The 18,657-nt window shown below is 40.7% G+C and overlaps 1 protein-coding gene across 3 annotated transcripts in view; it reads right to left on the bottom strand.

Moving 5' to 3' along the window:
* Window positions 1–18,181, bottom strand: part of PRR16 (proline rich 16) — a 250,122-nt gene extending 231,941 nt beyond the window's left edge. For 2 of the 3 annotated variants that reach the window (XM_042854644.2, XM_065599265.1), the window contains exon 1: window positions 16,727–18,181. In XM_042854644.2, coding sequence (XP_042710578.1) covers window positions 16,727–16,885 — 159 coding nt within the window. In that variant the 5' untranslated portion in view covers window positions 16,886–18,181. The remainder of the gene's footprint in view (window positions 1–16,726) is intronic. The other variant, XM_005305140.4, reaches the window with a different exon arrangement.
* Between the last annotated feature and the right edge of the window lie 476 nt (window positions 18,182–18,657).

The raw sequence follows: 18,657 nt of genomic DNA, 5'->3' as shown, positions 1-18,657 counted from the left end.
CTCTGACTCCCAACTCCTCATCCAATCTGTATCTGCCCCCAAACCTGGCCTTCTGTTGCCACCCCCAGGCATGCTTTCCCCATTCCCACTAGCTCTCAATTTCAATCTTGTTCCCCAGGCTTCTTGTCAAATCTCAGTCACACACACACAGATCCTTGTCCCAATCTTTGTCCAGCTAGTCCCAGTTTTGCCCCAGTTCCTCGTCAAATCTGTCTCCCTCTCCCCCCACACCTCCTTCTCTCCATCCTACTGGCTCCCAGTCCCGGTTTCCTTGCACAGCCAGTCCCAGTCTCCCACAGCTCCTCATACAATGCCAGTCACACCCTTACCTACTGGGTCCCAGTTTCCACCGTGGTTCTCAGTCTCTTTGCCCAGATTGCCCCAATCTCTCTCCTACAGCTCCCAGTCCCCTTACCCAGCCAGTCCCAGTATCCCTCCTGCCAACCTCCAGTCCAAGTTTCTGCACCCACCCCCGGCTTACTCCAGGTCCAGATTTTGTCTTCACTGCATTAAAATCAGGCAGATTCCTCCTCCATGCTGCCTGGGCCTTGGTCTCATCAACAGCACAGGACAAAAAGCCTCCCTGCTCTCAGCCCCAGTACCTGGACCCAGACTCAGCAGAGCCTGCAGCAACCCAAAGCCACAAGTGCAGGGAGATTCCTGCTCAGCTCTGGGTTGGAGCATGCTCAATGCAGAAGGAATCTTTGGGGAGTTTAGCTACTAAAAAATCTAAAAAGTTTCTACTGAGCATGTGCAAACCACAATTTTTCCAAGGGTTATAATTTGGCCAAAAGAAACAGCATGGCAAATTTTAGCCTAGAAAGTTAAAGTTTGGCAAAGTTACGAACAACTGAACACACACTCTTCAAATGGGAAGTGTAAGGCAATTTTAATAAGTGGTGCTACCAGCCTTGCCAATAAAAGATTACATTTGCCTGTGAAATACAATGCAAATCAAATTAGAAAACAAAAAAACAAAAAACACACACTACTCTTGCAAAGAGTTACTCCATATGGTCTGGTGCACGTAACCAGGTCAGAATTCCTTTGACAAGGATGGCAGTGCTATAGTAGAAAACCCAGAACTCCTCAAAAACATTCTTTTACTTCATTTACATAGTAGTGGTATTAGAGCAAGCAGAAACAAACGTGTAAGGTTATTCCTTTACTCAGATTGCAGTTTAATTGATCTTTTGTGAGCATCTTCAGCTACCATCACTCTCATTTTTAATTGTGTTCATTAAAATAACATATCCCAGGGCTTGAAAAATTTACTAGACCTCCTAGAAAGCAGAGGGCCATAGAAAAAGAAAAGGGTGGGCACAAACTGAGAAGGCCTCTGTCGGAAAGGATCCTTGGATTTTTAACCAGAGTGTTGTCACTTGGCCAGTGTTTCTCAGTTAGTGGCTTGCAACCAAGGGGGTGGGGGTGGGGCACTCATGAGGCATGGAAAACTTTATTCCAATCCAAAGCAAAGAAAATCTCACCCCCACTCACCCTTATCCTTCACGGTCAAGTATTCTCTGTCAACCTCTCGAAACACGCATACAAAGCTCAGAGCTGTTCCCAAGAAACTGGGCATTGCAGCTGGGCTGAGATTCCTGGGAGAAGAGATTGCCCTGCATCTTGTTTGCGACCCCCTTTGTTCAAGCACTGGTATACAGAGGTAAATAAATCATCTAACACCAAGAATATACCCAGACTCCAGAGGACTGATGTCTCCTCCAATGGGATGCTGACCTGCAAGGCCCAGACATCTGCTACTGCTCAGTTTCAAAAGAAGGGGCAATAATATATACATACTCTTTTGCCTTCTGATTATCATGGCTTGTTTTTCTGGTCTAAAACAAAGCTCTTTAAAGAAAAATGTCACTGTAGTGTTGCAAGACTACAATCACTGTAGAAGAAACAAGGTAACAATTTAAGTAAACTACCCAAAATGGACATTTAATTAACATATGATGTAGTAATTATTGCCAGTTGATTAAGATTTAATTGTAGTATATTACCATGTATGTAGCAGACAACTTAGTTACTTATTAATAAGAAACCATGCATAGAAGTACAGCATTTCATATTCATAATTCACACTGATAACAATGGTGCTTCATTCTTCTTAATAAATGAAATTAAGCTTAAAAGAGAAAAGAAGAATTCAGGAAATGTATTTTTTCCCTGTACAAATTGAGTTGGTCTCTAAACAAGTACTTGATTTCAGAAAATATAGTATCAATAGGATTTCAAATCCCTTATGAATCCTTACTTATCCCCTTCAAAATCCAATAGGCATAATGGCACGCAATTGTCAGTAGTGTAACTATCTGAGAAGCCAGTGGTAGGTTCTGGACTGAGTAATTCATCTGCCAAAATACTGATCCCACTTCCTCTTCATAATAAACATATTATTAACTGTATTTGATCTTTAAAATATAAAAGATCAGTCAAGGCTGTCTTCATTTTTCCTGAAGATGACATAAAAGAAACTTGCTTAGAAATGATAGTGTGGGGTTTTCTAATCAGTTTTGGCTTCTAGCATTTTGTTTTATGTCCCTTGTTGACTGATGTCTGTTAAATGTTGAAGCTCAGAAATTTATATTCTTAACCTAGATGCAGCTCTGTGACAGACTATCAAATCATGGAGAAAATATCCTTGTACATCGGGTACGTTGCTAGAAGTAGTTTGGAGGGCCGGGGGACAACAAAACTCCCTTTTAATAACCTTAAGAAACTAGTAGTGCATTTGTTATTCAAGATGCTAGCCAAGTCATCACAGAAATAAATAAATGATAATAATTCATAGCCTTCATTCTGTATGCTACAGATAAGTTTTTCATTGTCAACAAATGCTACCTACAATACTCGTAATTCTGTAATAGGTATTCAGATATGATTCACTTATTCAGTAGAGATAAGAGAATTAGGAGAAAGAGTTGCTTGATATGAAATGCCATACAGTAGCTACCCTATATCCAAATGCAATTGGGTTTCTTACTTTTATTTTGATCTTCCATCACTGTCAGACCACCATTCCTAAGTGCTCAATAATGTTAGTGTTATAAAGCGTGGTAAACAAAGGCGGAATACCAGAACTCCTGTACACTAAGCATGGTCTGTCAGAGCCTAATATACAGAAAGGGCAACTGAATTAGACTGTTTTCAGTGCCTAATAGATTCAAACCTAGGCACTGATGGTCAATTTTTGGTGTGAAGATCAAGGCAGGCCATGGATTTACTACAAGCAACCAATTTCATTTGAATGAAGTGACCCAAATGGCTGGTATTGTTTAAGAACACAGGGCTAGCTCCTCCACTGCTGTAAACTGACACAGTTGTAATATCATTATGTCACTTCATATCAGCTAAAGATCTGGCCCATGCAATTTACAAATAAGCAAAGGTCATCCAAGACATCATTTCTGCCCTTTTTTTTCTTATTATTATTTTGGTTGATCTCATTTCATCATATCCCTCAACTCAGTCTCAGAGACAAGTCTGTGTGTCTCTTAAACTCAGTTCCTGGATCACCTTTGCTATGGTATAATCAATACTTTTATTAACATTTGCATGACTTCATTCTTCACACCTAGTTATCTGCTCTCATTTTTAAAGTAAAAAACCTCTTTAAAACAGGTTTCAAACAAAAAAATGCTTTTCAACAATAAAATATGTAAAAAGAGTAGATTAGGCTAATACAAACCAGTTTTTTCATTCTGGTGCAGTGATCTGCCTCTGGTCATCACTAACTCCCATTTCATAAGAACTGAACACGTAAGTTGTATTGATTTGGTTTTGGTGTCCTATAAAAACCTTCCTCCCAATACAATAAAATCCCACCCATGGCCAGGTGGCAGCGATCAACACTTCATACGGTATTCCAGATGAATTTTATCAATACCTAAGAAGCCTTCTCCATTGCAAGTCTCCGATTCTATGATTCGCAGTAACTTACATTATCACTGCTTGTTGTGTAATTTACCCATCTGGCACTATTACATAGAATCTGATCTAAAGCAATGCACTAGCCTAATAGCAAGGCCACATCCCTATTCAGAGCCACTGCATAAGGCAACCACCAGGCCTTGTACGAGTATCCAGGTGTCTATGCAAAGTTGTCTGGTTAAGTTGGGTTGGTGTCAAATTCTCAGGAAAGGGACACTACCCTAACTCCAAACATTTCTGGAAGGGACAACGTGAGGAAGGCCATCACCCATCCCCATTAATTTTTACCTCCGAGGGAAATCTAATCCATGCTACCAATTCAAGCTGCCACAGTTGAAATCATGTGAACTGTAGATGCATCAATTGTACCACATGCCCACACCATCTCTTCAAAGCCCAAAGGTGCCTACACACGGAGAGGTTTATTCTCTGCTGATTACCTGTTACAGAAGGCCAAGATCAATGGCCCGAGCCAGAGAAACAATGGATCTGCCCAGCCTTCTTTCTGGTTCTGGATCTAAGATGGAAATGAACTTATAACCAGGGGGAAACCCAGCTGTGGGTTTTGAAGGACTGAAACCTACCAGAATGCTAGGTTGGAGATGGGAGTGACCTCTAGTAAACTATTTAGCACATGTTTAGGTTCTTTTATTGTTTTAATATAGTTCTCTGTACGGCTATTATAAGAATAAATGTGCTTGCTTACAAAGAGCTGTGTGGTAACTTATAACTGCAGACAATGCACAAGTGAAAGCCTTTGGAGAGAAAGCAAAGCACAGGAAAGCAAAGCACAGGTATGGACCTGTTTAGGCAGTCTGACTTGCTGGGGATATCACAGTGAAAATCTCCTCAGAAAGCAAAAGAGATTAAATGTTGGCAGTGAGAAACTACCCTCTATGCCTAGCATCCTGCCTCAGATCACACATACAGCAGTACCAGGAGAGTGCATCTACCACATTTCGAATACACATTTCTTGCAGACTGTATGATCACATCACCAACAGTGCCCACAGAAAAGAAAACCATTTAGTTGGAAGCTAACAACTACCATTTATTAAAGGCAGCAGCATCACAGTCTTTGGATCAAGAATGGAGTGAATTTTAAATAATATTTTTGGATGCTGAATTGGAAAGCCTGGAAAATAATATTAGTTTAACCCCTTATGAACTCTAAGAGAAAAAGCTTTCATTTTGTAAAGATCACACACACAACACTCCATAGTCTGCCACCATGCCAGTCTGTTACTACTAAACTGGGAAAGAGAAGGAGACATCACATTTCTAAGGTTAACTTCATAGAAATACCTCAGCACAAATACTATCTGTGCATTGAATTTTTTATTCAGATTTTAAGAGTACAGAGATTAATGCTTTAAAATATGTACGTATCAAATTGTGAACTGACCAAAAAAAAAAAAAAAAAAGCTTTGAAAACCATTGGTACTTCCAGATTAAACAGGAATACTGGAGTGAATTTGGGGAGAGGGGGGAATGGAGAGAAAAGAATGCAGAGAGAAAAGAAAAGCTGTTTTCAGAATTGGGAGTGTTAATACGAATCAACAAAAACTAAGTAACTCAAAGCTAAGGCTTTTATCTCTGTGTTCAGGGGAGTTCTGCAGAGGTTGGAATGTGAGGGACAAAACTAATCAGGACAGTTCACAAAGTTCATTTGAGTAATTGCATCTCATTGTGTTTGTCATGACAATTTAATTTGGAGGAGGAAAAGCACATACTAGTGCTAAAGACAAGTCCGTGTTATGTACTGTATTAGGGACAGGAAATCTCACTTTCAAATCCACTATGTACTACTGGGTTTGAAATTAGGAACTGTTTATTATTGTGATTTTAATGCCAAAATTTTGAAGCTTGTTTTGGTAAGATAAATGTTTATTGGGAATGCTAATGTTCATAACATACCATTATTGCTGAATATGTAATAGATTTGATTTAATAACAAAAGTACTTGTGCCAATTTTGTTTTCAATAATTGGTATATCTTCAATTTATTTTAGCTAGCCTATTACTTTCTCATTAGAAATACTCGGTGTGCTTATTTAATGTTCTCTAAACAGTCATGGGAACTACTTTTTAAAAGCCATTTAGTTCTTGTCTTGTTTCAACAAAATATATGAAAGAAAGCATACAATGGAAGCAAGCACTTCAAAAATTACAGTATGCAAAAAAGAGTCAATCATTTTTGTTTTGCTTAATATTGGAGTTAGAAAAGACGCTGGACCTAATTCTCCATCCCTTTACATAAATTAAGATAGTGGAGTTGCACTTCAATACAGATAGTATAAAGGAACGGAGAATCAGACCCCATGTTGTTCATTTGCTAATGTTTTCATATTTATTTTTTACTTTAATTCCCTTTGGAGGAACATTACATGAACTTTCTATTGTAGTACAATGGTATTGGCAATGACAGCTAAAATTTTATAATCTACTAAATGATCGTAGTTTAGAAAATATAAATATAATCTTCTAGGCATTTAGTCAAACCTTCTATAATTCAGTTCATGACCCACAAGCTTTGGATTGCTGGTTCCCAGTAATAAATATAGCGACAGATACAGATACCCTTTACACCCACTGAGTAGTACCTTACTCCGCTAACTTCAGAGGATAACTTGTCATATAAAGTGCAACTCAACATGAATTAAGGGTAACTTAATCTGGCCCTTAGCTTTCAATATGCATCAGGGAAAAGGGCATAATTCCTTTCTTAGTATACCGCATGAGGGAGAAGAAAAAAAAACCAAATGTGATTCAAGATTGACCTAATGCAGAAGTTCCCAAGAAAGGCTTCAATAAAAACCATGTTTTAAAATTACAAGCATTCTTCTGATTACTGAGCAAACTTAATCTGCAATGAGTTCTGGAAATGATTCAACCTTCAGTGCTGTCAAACTCCATTATGCACTGTGGCACATGTTGCAAGAAACAATGGATGAGTGTGTTAACCTTTAAATACATATGAACATTCTATTATCTATGGAGAAGAGAGGACTGACAATACTCTTTCTGTCTGGAGGAGATTGCTACTAACTATTCCAGTTCATTTTAGTTTAATAATATTAAACCAAAAATGAAACACCAATGGACTCAAGCCCCCTCTGCAATGGACATAAAGTGCAGCAGAATTGCTACTGTTTTGGGGGCTGTGGGAAGGGACTGAGCAGACATTTTTCGGCCCCCTTCATGCTTAAAGCAAGCTCTTCAATAGCTCTCACAATGAGAGCATGATAGGAGAGGACATTGTGAATGGCATGCATGGATACCTAGAGAGTCAATGACTTATAACCAAACAAGAGACTGGTCACAAGCCACGTGGGAAGGGGGCATAGGCTGCAGCCTTTCACCACAGAGCCTATGAGCTAATGTAGCAATGGCTTAGCTATACAGGCAACGTGCACCTTTCCTCAGGATTAGCACAAAAAGAATGCTTCCTCCCTATACCACTTCTATTTTTCCCCCCTGTACTAAGGGGATCATCATAAATCAGGCTTTGCACAGCAAACCACAACTTCACCCAATATTTGCAAGTTTGAGTTATTTCCAAGAAATCTGCAAACTTCTAGAATAAAAACCATTTAATTTAATCATCTTTTTCATTGCAGGAATTGACAGTTCCAAACATTATAAAAAAGGTGAAATAGCAAAAGGTTCCCATGAATGTCTGTATAATGAGAAAATTAGATTACAGGGTACTATGAGATTAATGTTATATTTGTAAAGAAATACATATTTATATGACAATTTAAACTGTAATAGCTACATATGGCTATGGCTACCCAAGCAGCATCTGTAAAATATACCTTCCAACTACACGAGGCCAGGAAATTATGCTCCATCTTGTCAGATGAGACTTGGCCACAATCACTCATGCATCTCCAGTCTCAATAATTACAATGCACTGAAGCTGGAAATGATACCACAGGCACTGAAAATGCTCCAGCTGGTGCATGATATGACAGCCCACTGACTAACCAAAACAGGGTGTCACAAGCACATCACTCTCGTGCTTCGTACACTAGCAACCATCAAATACTACACTAAAATTTAAGTCTCGGTCTTAATCTACACCACCTTCAACAAGTGGGGCCCGGGCTATCTCAGGGACTCTCTCTCTCTGAAAGATTAAGCCCAACCACATTAGCTGTTTTCCACTGGATCTATCAAAAGTGGGACTAAAGAGAGTAGGAGAGAGACAGACATCTCTGTGGCTAGTCCACAGCTTCTGGAACACTGTTCTACAAGAGTTAACAATAATCATGAGCCAGGACAATGTGCAAAACCCAGATCTTCAACCCAGCTTTCCCACACAATAACAATTATCATCATTTTTAATAATCTCTACGCATGTGTGAAAAAAGGAAGCTTCAACAGGTGCATGTTACTTTACTTGTGAAATGTAACACAATTCTGATACCATTGTGAAGAGTATGTATAATGCCTAAATTAGACAATATTCATAACTAAAAAAAAGTGTTTATGTTTCACCTTTTATGCTTCTTATTAGCTTTCTGCACTTCATTTTGCTGAGAGAGGGAAACTAGTCTGGTTATTCACCTTTTTAAAGTCAGTTTCACTTTCTGGTTCTATTGAATTGCCTCAGTGTTACTGCGTTTGGTTTACAAAGGTGCAAAGAGAGGTTGCGGGGGTTTCTAAACAGAGGGTTTTCAAGATTCGTTTTGCTTTTAATTTAATTTTAATTTAATGAAAAGCTCTCAATTCAAGTTACATGCTTTGAAACCCCTTAATTAATTTTTAATTTTCATTATAATAACTGAATGAGAAAGAACAGGAGTGTTAGATTTTACATAGGTTTCAGAGTAGCAGCCGTGTTAGTCTGTATCCGCAAAAAGAAGAACAGGAGGACTTGTGGCACCTTAGAGACTAACAAATTTATTAGAGCATAAGCTTTCGTGGACTACAGCCCACTTCTATGCATCCGAAGAAGTGGGCTGTAGTCCACGAAAGCTTATGCTCTAATAAATTTGTTAGTCTCTAAGGTGCCACAAGTCCTCCTGTTCTTCTTTTTGCAGATTTTACATAGTGCATTTTGTCATTATGTTTAACAAAATTGGTGTTCACTGAGTTTTTGATAGGCTTATGAAACCTTCTTCCATTAAGATAGTTGTGCCCAAAGCTGAGGAGACTGGCAAAAACTTCTGAGACAACGTCAAGGACAGTCCTCAGCCCGCCCACCCACCCACACAGATTTTGTATTGCCCCAGTTTCTTAATCAAAATATTGTGCAGAACCAAGTGAAGTATGTGTGTGTATATACACACACAAGTCAAATGATTATAAATTGTGAATAATGAATAAGGACAGGTCACTGATTCAGAGCGATCTGGATTGCTTGGTAAACTGGGAACAAGCAAACCATATGCATTTTAATATGGCTAAGTGTAAACGTATGCATCTAGGACCAAAGAACGTAGGCCATACTTACAAAATGGGGAACTGTATCCTGGAAAGCAGTGCTCTGAAAAGGACATCAAGGTCATGGTAGATAATCAATTGAATATGAGGTCCCAGTGCAATGCTGTGGCCAAAAGGGTTAATGTGAACCTTGAATGTATAAACAGGGGAATCTTGAGTAGGAGGAGGGAAGTTATATTATCTCAGTATTTGGCACTGGTGCATATACTATTGGAATATTACGTCCAGTTCGGATGTCCACAATTTAAGAATGATTAAAGGATTGGAAAATACGCCTTACACTGATAGACTCCAGGAGCTCGATTTCTTTAGCTCATGAAAAAGAAGGTTAAGGACTGACTTGTTCACAGTCTAAAAGTACATCCATGGGGAAACAGAAATTTGATAACAGAGGGCTCTTCTGTCTAGCAGACAAAGGTATGACAAGATTCACAACCATTGGAAGTTGAACCTAGACAAATTAACACTAGAATTTTTTTTAAGAATGAGAACAACTAGCCACTGAATCAACTTACCTAGGTTTTGTGGGGGATTCTCCGTCACTGGAAATTTTTAAATCAATATATATATATATATTTAAAGGTAGGTTCTAGTTCATATAGGAATTAGTTCAAGGAAGTCCTATGGCCTGTGTTACACAGGAGATCTGATTTGATCATAATGGTCTCTTCTCACCTTAAAATCTATGTATCTATAAATATTCATATACACACACACATACATACTAAACAGAAAGTTATGGCTGAAATCTTAAAAACGTATCTGAGTTTAGAACCCAATCTTTCTCCCACTGAAGTCAATGGTAAAACTTCCAAGAACAGATTCATGCTTTTGCTATACTACAGTTTGTTTTCTGATCACTGTCAGAAGCATCTAGATTGCATGAAGTTCATACAGGCATACATTGTAATACTTATTCTAACAGTGGTACTATTTTTATTTTAAAACCAAAATTATATATGTTCTATTTAGTTCATGGTTGTACAATATATTGTACTTTCAAGTAACTTAGTGTTTCACAAGCAGAATGAATGTAGCTGAAAACAAAATTTAGCTAACATAAATTTGACAGCATTCTTCCTTCTGTCAAGCCATATGATGTTAATAAATAGTGTTGTGTGTATACATTGGTTCTTTCTATTAATTGTATATTGTACAAGAATGAAAGGAGTTGCTAGCTTATGGCAACTTGATTCCAGTCAGATGCAAAGAAATCTCACCCAGCATCACATCAGCATTTAATGTGTCCCTGATAATCCTAAACTAAGCATCAGAGGTTCAGGACCACATATGAGCTTCGTAGCTATTTACTGAACATCTGTAAGAATTTTACTTTAATACATTTGTACTTTTGTAACATTTTAAATGTATAAATATTTTATATACTCTTAGCTATGAAAGGAGTAACAAAACTATGATTCAGTTAACTATTTATGGCCCTTTTTGGTATCACTGAACAGATCACAAGTGAAGAATCTGTGCAGTGCTTCAAATACATAGTGAATCATACTCTGCACTCATTACAAAAGTGAAGGCAAAGATTGCAGCTGCATATCTCATCAAGGAAATGGGATGGGGAAATCTGAGGGAGAAGTATACTCCTGGCAAGAATGGCAAATCTTGGAGCATATAATCCAGATGTGTAAGCAACCAGTCACAAGACATCTTGGCCTTGATGCCTACACAAAGCACTATTCCTGGCCACACCAGTACAACACACATGAAGGCTTCAGTCTAAGGAACACACAGTGCTGTACATCAGTCTTCCACTCTGTCAATCAGACCTGGATATATGGGCTACTCTACCATGCTGCACTCAGAGCATATCTACCAAGGATATATTAACAGTGGTGGAGAGCTGAGGATTAAGGAACCCTTCTCTCCAAATCCCGTTGTAGCATGTGCATCTGATCATGCCTGAACTATGACCTCTGAATGCTGGAATGTCATTCCATAACACAGTGAGGGTATCGCTGCCTACACATCAGGGATTTGGATGCACGATGGGATTAGAGAGACAACAATCATGCTTCCATCTCCTAGAGGGGGAGTCTCTGTAAATAGCCTACTGTTGCACATTGCTTGTTATTTCAGGTTCTGACCTGAAGTACTGTATCTTCCCAGCTGTGCACAATAGTCTTGAGCGAAGAAACTGAGACTATTGGGAGTGGAGCTATGATATGTCTGTGCAAATTTATCCTAAAGATGGTGAATACGGAATATTCCACATAAACATGCTTATTTCACCCACAAGAACTGCACACTGACCTTATCATAGGAGAAGAGCAGCCACCTCAGTAACGAATTGGGCCATTTGTTTTATCTATTAACTTTACCATCACCTGGAGCACATTACCGGTTGCTCAGTTCACTCCCGAGTTTCCTATCTCATAACTTCATTGAAATTGAACATTATGGAAAGGGGTCGGAAAGGATTATTTATCCTTTTTTTAGTTACCGAAAACACAGAGCTCTTTGGGAGGGCTCAGAATGGGGGAGGTGGAACTGGGGAAGACAGGATTTCTTTTGATGCATGAATTAGGATATTCCAAGATTTCCAGGGAATTTGGGGGGGGGGGGGGGGGGGGGGTGAGTTTGATTCGGTCCTACAACCATAATTTCTGATGAGAGTCCATCAACTGAACAATATTCTAAATTCCAAACTTAGGAACCACCATGTTCAAACCGTGCCCACTAGAGCTTATGTTTCTCATGCGAGATACACACCTCCATTTTGGATTGCACTGAACACTGGCAATGGCTACAACAGCTGCTTCCTTTTGATAAAAGACTGAAGCACATCCATTCACCAATTAAAAGCTCTGCAAATGTTTCACAAATTACTTTCAGAAATCTGTTCTGGTTGATGAGTTTTTCCATCTCTATAAAAGTATTTACCAAATGATTCAATATTTGAGATTTCCCTAGTGCAATCAACACAGGAGGGGGGAGCCTTTCAAATAACAATGACACTATATTACAGATACAAGACAAACCCCTTTCCCACTGAACTCACAGAGAATGCAGAATTTGGGCTACAACATGCATTCTATGTCCATCAATACCAAACAGAAAGGAAATAATTCCTTATAGTTTTTAAACAAGAGGACAGAAATTCAGTAGCACATATTGTCTTATGGTTTCTTATAGTGCCATCACCTTAACATCTAAGTGCTTCATAGGTAAATAGGTAAATTCCATCTGCAGAACAAGAACCAGTGTTAAAAATCTTTCAAAAAAGACTCGGACATCCAGTACTCTGGATGGGTGAATTTTAAAATGAACTACATTAGGGCATACTCTTGTGGTGGTTGGTGAATATTCTGAAGGGGCCAAAAAAAATATTAAACAAACAGGTGCCATACAGCTCAGTTTAAACAGCACGTTCTTCCAACACAAGATATGTGCTGCAAATAACAAACACCCATAATAGTTTTTTCTTCTAGCAACAACACAAGTATGGCTGTTTCTAGTGAGTAAATTGCACCCATGGAAGGACCAGACATACATCAGCTGCAACTCAGAACTTGTTTCTCATACTATTTCATCCTAACAAATCTCCCAGTCACTCCTTCGCTCTCCTAAGTGTTTTGTGGCTGCCTTAGCCTAAACTTACCAATAAATCATGGTAAATTATATAAAGTTTAACTTCTGCGCCACAATAACTCCATTACAACAGATGATGTAATTTTGTCTTCTGTTTTGAAAGGAATTTTAATATCTTCAAGACTTGTGTGTCTGGATTTCACTGAAATAAATTAAGTTAAGTAAGGTTTTGCCTGTTTCTTAATACACTGGAGTATCTCTCTCAAATGTGCTCCTTACCCAGATAAACATGTAAAGCTGTCTCAAGCAGTTGGGCTCTCAAGATTTCATATGGAAGTATCTGAAGAGGTTGCAGAAGGCTAACAGGTCACATCAGATAGCTTTGGCCCTATTTTTATGTTTAAAACCAACCTTTTCTAAAAAAAAAAAGAGAGAGAGAGAGAGAAAAAGAGCATTGGGCATTACTATCATTGTACTTGTTGCTACCTTGGAATGCTACAGGAGTCCTCCTCTTTCTCTGACCTTCAAGGCCATAGCTACTGAAGTGACCAGTAGGAAACACGTAGGGCAAACAACAGGTGGGAGAAAGTTAATTTAAGTGGAATATTGCACAACCAAATGTAACTCTATGGTACAGGAGTAATCACATCCACTCTCCATACCAATTATTTTGAGAGAGTTCACTTCTGAAGCACTGAATCTTTCAACTCACCAGTGCATTAACTATGCATGCAACTAACAGCTACCATTAAAAAAATTATATCATAAAAGATCCCAATCCTAAACATATGTTTGAGCCAGAAACAAACGCTGTATTTGTCAATTTGGCAACTGCAGATTTCCGTAAAAGTACAAAAGAGATCTGACATATCGCAATATGGTGCATTTTTTCTTAAAAATAAAAATAAAAGCAAAAATAGAGTAGAGTAGAAGGCAAATTCTCAGATTGCCACACTCCTGAAAAAGAAATTCATCCTGGTACAGTACGAAGAGGAACATTAACACCACAAGAAAAGGCACTATATAAAAGAGTCTAACTGTAGCACATATGCAGTAAAGATGGAGGATAGCCAAAACATTTCCAAAAGAACATTGTGTATTTGATTTAGAATGCAAATAGAAAAAGGAAAGATTTGCCTTACAGTTTATAACTCTGCCAGGTTCCACAATGAAATGTACTTGGTTTTAGTATTTACCATGCTTTGAAATAGTGAAAACTGTTTACTAATTCACAGGCAACATTTCACTGCCTATAAAACCAGCATTTTATGTCTGATAGTCTATATTTAATATACAATAGACTGCCTGGAGTTTTATTTAAAGCACGATGCTTCAAAGTCCTTCCAAATGTACAGCAATATCTATACAGAACCTATATAGAGGCTCTGCAAAGCCAGACTCTTAATTTAGCATATCTTCAGTTACTCCCTGTTCAAATAAAGTACATTACAGGATATGCTGAGAATTCTTGGGTGGATTTAGCCTATACTATAAATGTAGCAGTCACATAGCAAACTTCCACAGACTTTTCTCAAAATAACTACAGTGCAAGATGTATCTAACTTTTATGAAGACAATGTTTTAAGAGGATATCATAAATAATTTCATATGCAACACTTATCTGTGGTACAATGATGGCTCTTTACAAAAAGGATACTTAAATTATTATTCACAGGTGTTAGCATAGCTTCTGAGCACTGATTAAGAATCATTGTTATAAGAAGAAGTGTTTACATTTTTTCAAAATTTGCACTCTTTAACAGTACTTCCTTTTCATGCACACAGCTTTCAAGTTATAGCCCAACACTACTGGAATTTTAGAGTTTTGGTTTCACTTCTAACTGGGAAAAGAAGTTCCAAACAAGCCATTCCCACTCCCATCAGGCAGAGGTAAACCCAGTTCTCTCTTACAGATACAGTCAGCCAGAACAGACATATCTGCTTAAATGAAACATGCCACAGTAAATGATGACACTTGACCTCCAACTACAGAGATCTTGTTTGCTTACTAGAGGAAACCCAGGAGTCTGATTATATGTACAGAATGATTTACATTCATGGGGCAGAACACAAGGTAGGTTCTGAACAACATGTACTAGTGCAGCAACAGAAGCCAATTTATTCTAGCAACATTTTTAAATGTCCAAAGAACTGCTATTCAAATAAGAACAAGAAATAGGTTTCTGTTTTTAAAACATCCTCAAAGAATACAACACATAGAGGACAGGTAGCACATTAATGGAAAATTACAGACATCTTCCAGAAAGAGTGAAAAATCTTGGACTGTGATTAGTTTAATCATGCTCATATAGAGATTGCATCTGTTATTAGTGGATATATATTTATATAATCTAAATGTTAACACATCACTGAATTAAAGACTGCCTCTGAAGGCAGAAGACTGTTGACTAAACTTGTTGAAAATAATGTTAAAATAGAAAACTAATGTTTGAGAGCAAAAAACACAGCCTAATACAAATGTCAAATAACGGATTACAGGCAATGCACACAAATTTTGGATTTGAATTTCAATGCATAATCCAATCCAACCATCTGTCGACCAGTTGTGTAGCAAAATCAAGATTTGGGGCAAGCTCCAAAAAGGACAGCCAAGTTACATTATTTTAGCTACAGTATTTTGATACTTAAAAACATCTCCGCGGTAATTACATTCTGTCTGCAGATTAACCTACAGAAGCTGACACTCGTCCCTGACCAAAGAAACATTACAATGGATTCCCAGATATCTAAAAATCAACAGATATTTTGCCTGATGTACATCTCGTGATTGTGATACAAGTCTCAGAAGAAAAATGCAGACTTTGCTACTATGACCTTTATACATGTTAGCAGAATCGCTAGAGACTTGTCCTTTCCCCAATAACTGGGAAAGCTTCCAGCAGATTTATTACCGAGGGAGCCCCCCGTTCCCTGTCCCCATCTTCCAGCAGCCGGAGTAGTGAGAGTCAGGCAGCTCCGGGATGAATACAGGGATACGATTGCAAAGTTAACGTTGGAGCAAGAGGGAACCTTTCCCCCCATGGAGATGCCCCGTATAACCCCGGTGCAGCGAAGGCCACTTCCCCAAGGCAGGAGCTGTAATAAGTTCAACAGTCCTCCTCCATCTCATAAACATTGCATCCGCAACAGCCAGGCACAGCAACACCACGCCGGGAGTCAGGGCGTAAGTGGCACATCAGCTCAGAGACGGACACAAGCCTCTCCCTCGCAGAGTAGCTAAAGGCAAATCTGAATCCCGAGGGATGGATGGGTGTATGTGTGTCTGGAAATACCTACAGACCCCTTTGCTTTAAAGGGCTAGAGAATCATAATCCCCCTTCCCTCCTCCCCTCGAAACACAGAGAAAACCGGTGAGCGGGGGAAGAGGGGGTGATAGAGACTCCTGAACGCAAGTGCCTAAGAGCCCCCCTCTCAGCCGCTACTGGGTGGCAAACCCCACTCCAGAAAGAGATTTCCCTTGAATTCATCATTCACAAAAACAACAGCGCCTTTTCCGCGCCTTCCCGTCTCCATCGCTCTCCGGAGAGCACCGGGAGCAACTGACTGGGACACACCGAGCCAGCCACCACAGGGGCTGCCTGGCTTTCTGCACCCCCCGCGGAGAGACACCAGTTGATTTCCCCTTGGCAAACACAAAGTGTAACCAGCCTGTGCCCAGCCCCATGAGCTTCTCGCGAGGCGCTCTCTGGCTCCCAAAGAGTTGGCAAGTCTGTCCGCCCTATCGGGAACGTGGGGCTGCCCCATGCCTCTCCGGTGCAGCGCCGCTCACCTCCTTGAGTTCCTTGGCCACGTCTTTCAGGTCCCCCAGGACTAATTCCAAATCCTCCACGATGATCTTGATCTGTTCCTTCACCTTGGCTTTGGAGGCTGCGGGCGGCCCCTCGGGTGGCGAGGAGGAGGCGGGGGTCCCCTTGGACTTGGCTGACATTCTTTGGGGGAGCGATGTGTGGGGAGGGGGTATGCAGGTCAGGAGAGCTGGGTAACCAGCGGGTGCCCGGTCCCGTCCCTCGGGCTCCCGGAGCTGCTGCAGCCGCTGTCTTCCTCCCCGCACATTTTGGGCTCAGGGCTCCGCCACGCTCCGCTCTCCGCCGGGTGGCTGCACCGCGCTGCTGCCATCAACTCCCCGTGATCTGCACTGAAAGCGCCCGGGCTGCAGACGGGCGGACGGTGCGCCTGCGCCTGGCTCCCTCCCTCCCGTAGGCACACGCGCACGCACAGGGTATGCCACTCACAGAGGGGAGAGAGCCGGTGTGAGGGGAAGCCGTGCATGCGATCCCTGCTGTGCCCACCCCGGCAGCCTGCCTGACTCTCCTCCGACCTCCCGCCACGGGTCGAACCTAAACCCACAATCCCCGAGTACGCACTTCAGGACTGCTTGGTCCAGACAGGGGGGAGGGTAGGTTAGTGGAGAGGAGCAGGAGGTTTTTTACGCAAACTTTCCCCCTTTTTTTTCTCTGTGCAAACTCGCCCTGAGCAAGGGATCTGCCCGGTTCCTCTCCACTACCCGGGGTCAGATGATTCCCCTTTACAAGTGCATTGGGGGAGAAGGTGTGAGTGCGTAAGAGACAGGAGAGGAGGAGGTAGTTACAACTCCTCTAGAGGAGGCACTTCCTTTGCGGCGCACAGTCTCTACTTGGAGCGCTGCGTGCTGCTGGAATGGCTGGATCACGCTCGCAGGCGACCGCTCCGGCAGTGGTTATTTCGTCTCTTTCACGCTACCCAGCGGGAGCTTCTCTGTGTTAGTTCAGGGTCAATTTTCGCCACCTCCCAGACACACAAAATATCCAGCAAAAGCGAAGCACTTTTACACACCGCCGGAGCCTGGCAAAACTCCCCCCAGACGATCGGGTCTGGTTCTGCTGCTCACAGAACATTAATTGTGGGCATGAATCCCCCGTTCTCCTGTAGATTTCTTGTTCTGACTCCAGTCTCTGCAGCCAGATCTCATTTAAAAGGGAGAGACCTACAGCACCTGTAACAATGCCACCTGACTTTCTTTTTCCTCTTAAAAGCTGCAAGGAGGCTGGAGATTTGCAAACGCCACCAAATTGGCAGGAGGGACCTCGGTCTTTATTCAGTGATCACATAAGGTACAATAAGCCATTTTAACTCGAGAAACAAAATCTATGCATTCCAGGTACCGGGGAAAGAGGGTACACAAACGAAAATAGCCCTCGATTGCTTCAATTCAATAGGTACAATTAAGGGCAGGGCTTTCTCCACACGTTGCTGTTTGACTTCAGCATTTAATTTGCTGGGGCTGAGGGAGAGAGATTATCAGATATTCACCTCTAGTGGTTTTTCCACTTATTGCAAGAAGACGTCATGTCCAGGCACTGGAAATTGTATTACGAATTTCTATCTTCAACTTCAGCTGAAAACAGCTAGCAGAGGCAAACAGCCAAGCCCTGCGTCGAAGATCGGCCTGGAGGGTTGCATCTGGTTTAGAAATCTTAAATGCTTTCCTTTCTGAAGGGATTTCTCGCAGTTTGCTGTGTTTTAACTTAGCAGCAGGAAAGAAAAGGGAAAGAGCAAAGACATCGCTCAGAGCTCCGTGTGTGCATAACATTTCAGATCTCACCCGATGCAGACAAGTAGGTGGTGAACAGTTCTGTGTCTAGAGTGGGTGTGGGGCTGGAATAAGGAATCGACACAGGCTGAATTGCAAACTCCGCTACCAATCCAGGAAAGCTAGCTGTC

The sequence above is a fragment of the Chrysemys picta genome, chromosome 6 (assembly GCF_011386835.1).
Source record: "Chrysemys picta bellii isolate R12L10 chromosome 6, ASM1138683v2, whole genome shotgun sequence".
NCBI classification, from domain to species: Eukaryota; Metazoa; Chordata; order Testudines; family Emydidae; genus Chrysemys; species Chrysemys picta.
The sequence above is the reverse complement of the archived record's forward strand: the minus strand, read 5'-3'. Positions and strand labels throughout refer to the sequence as shown.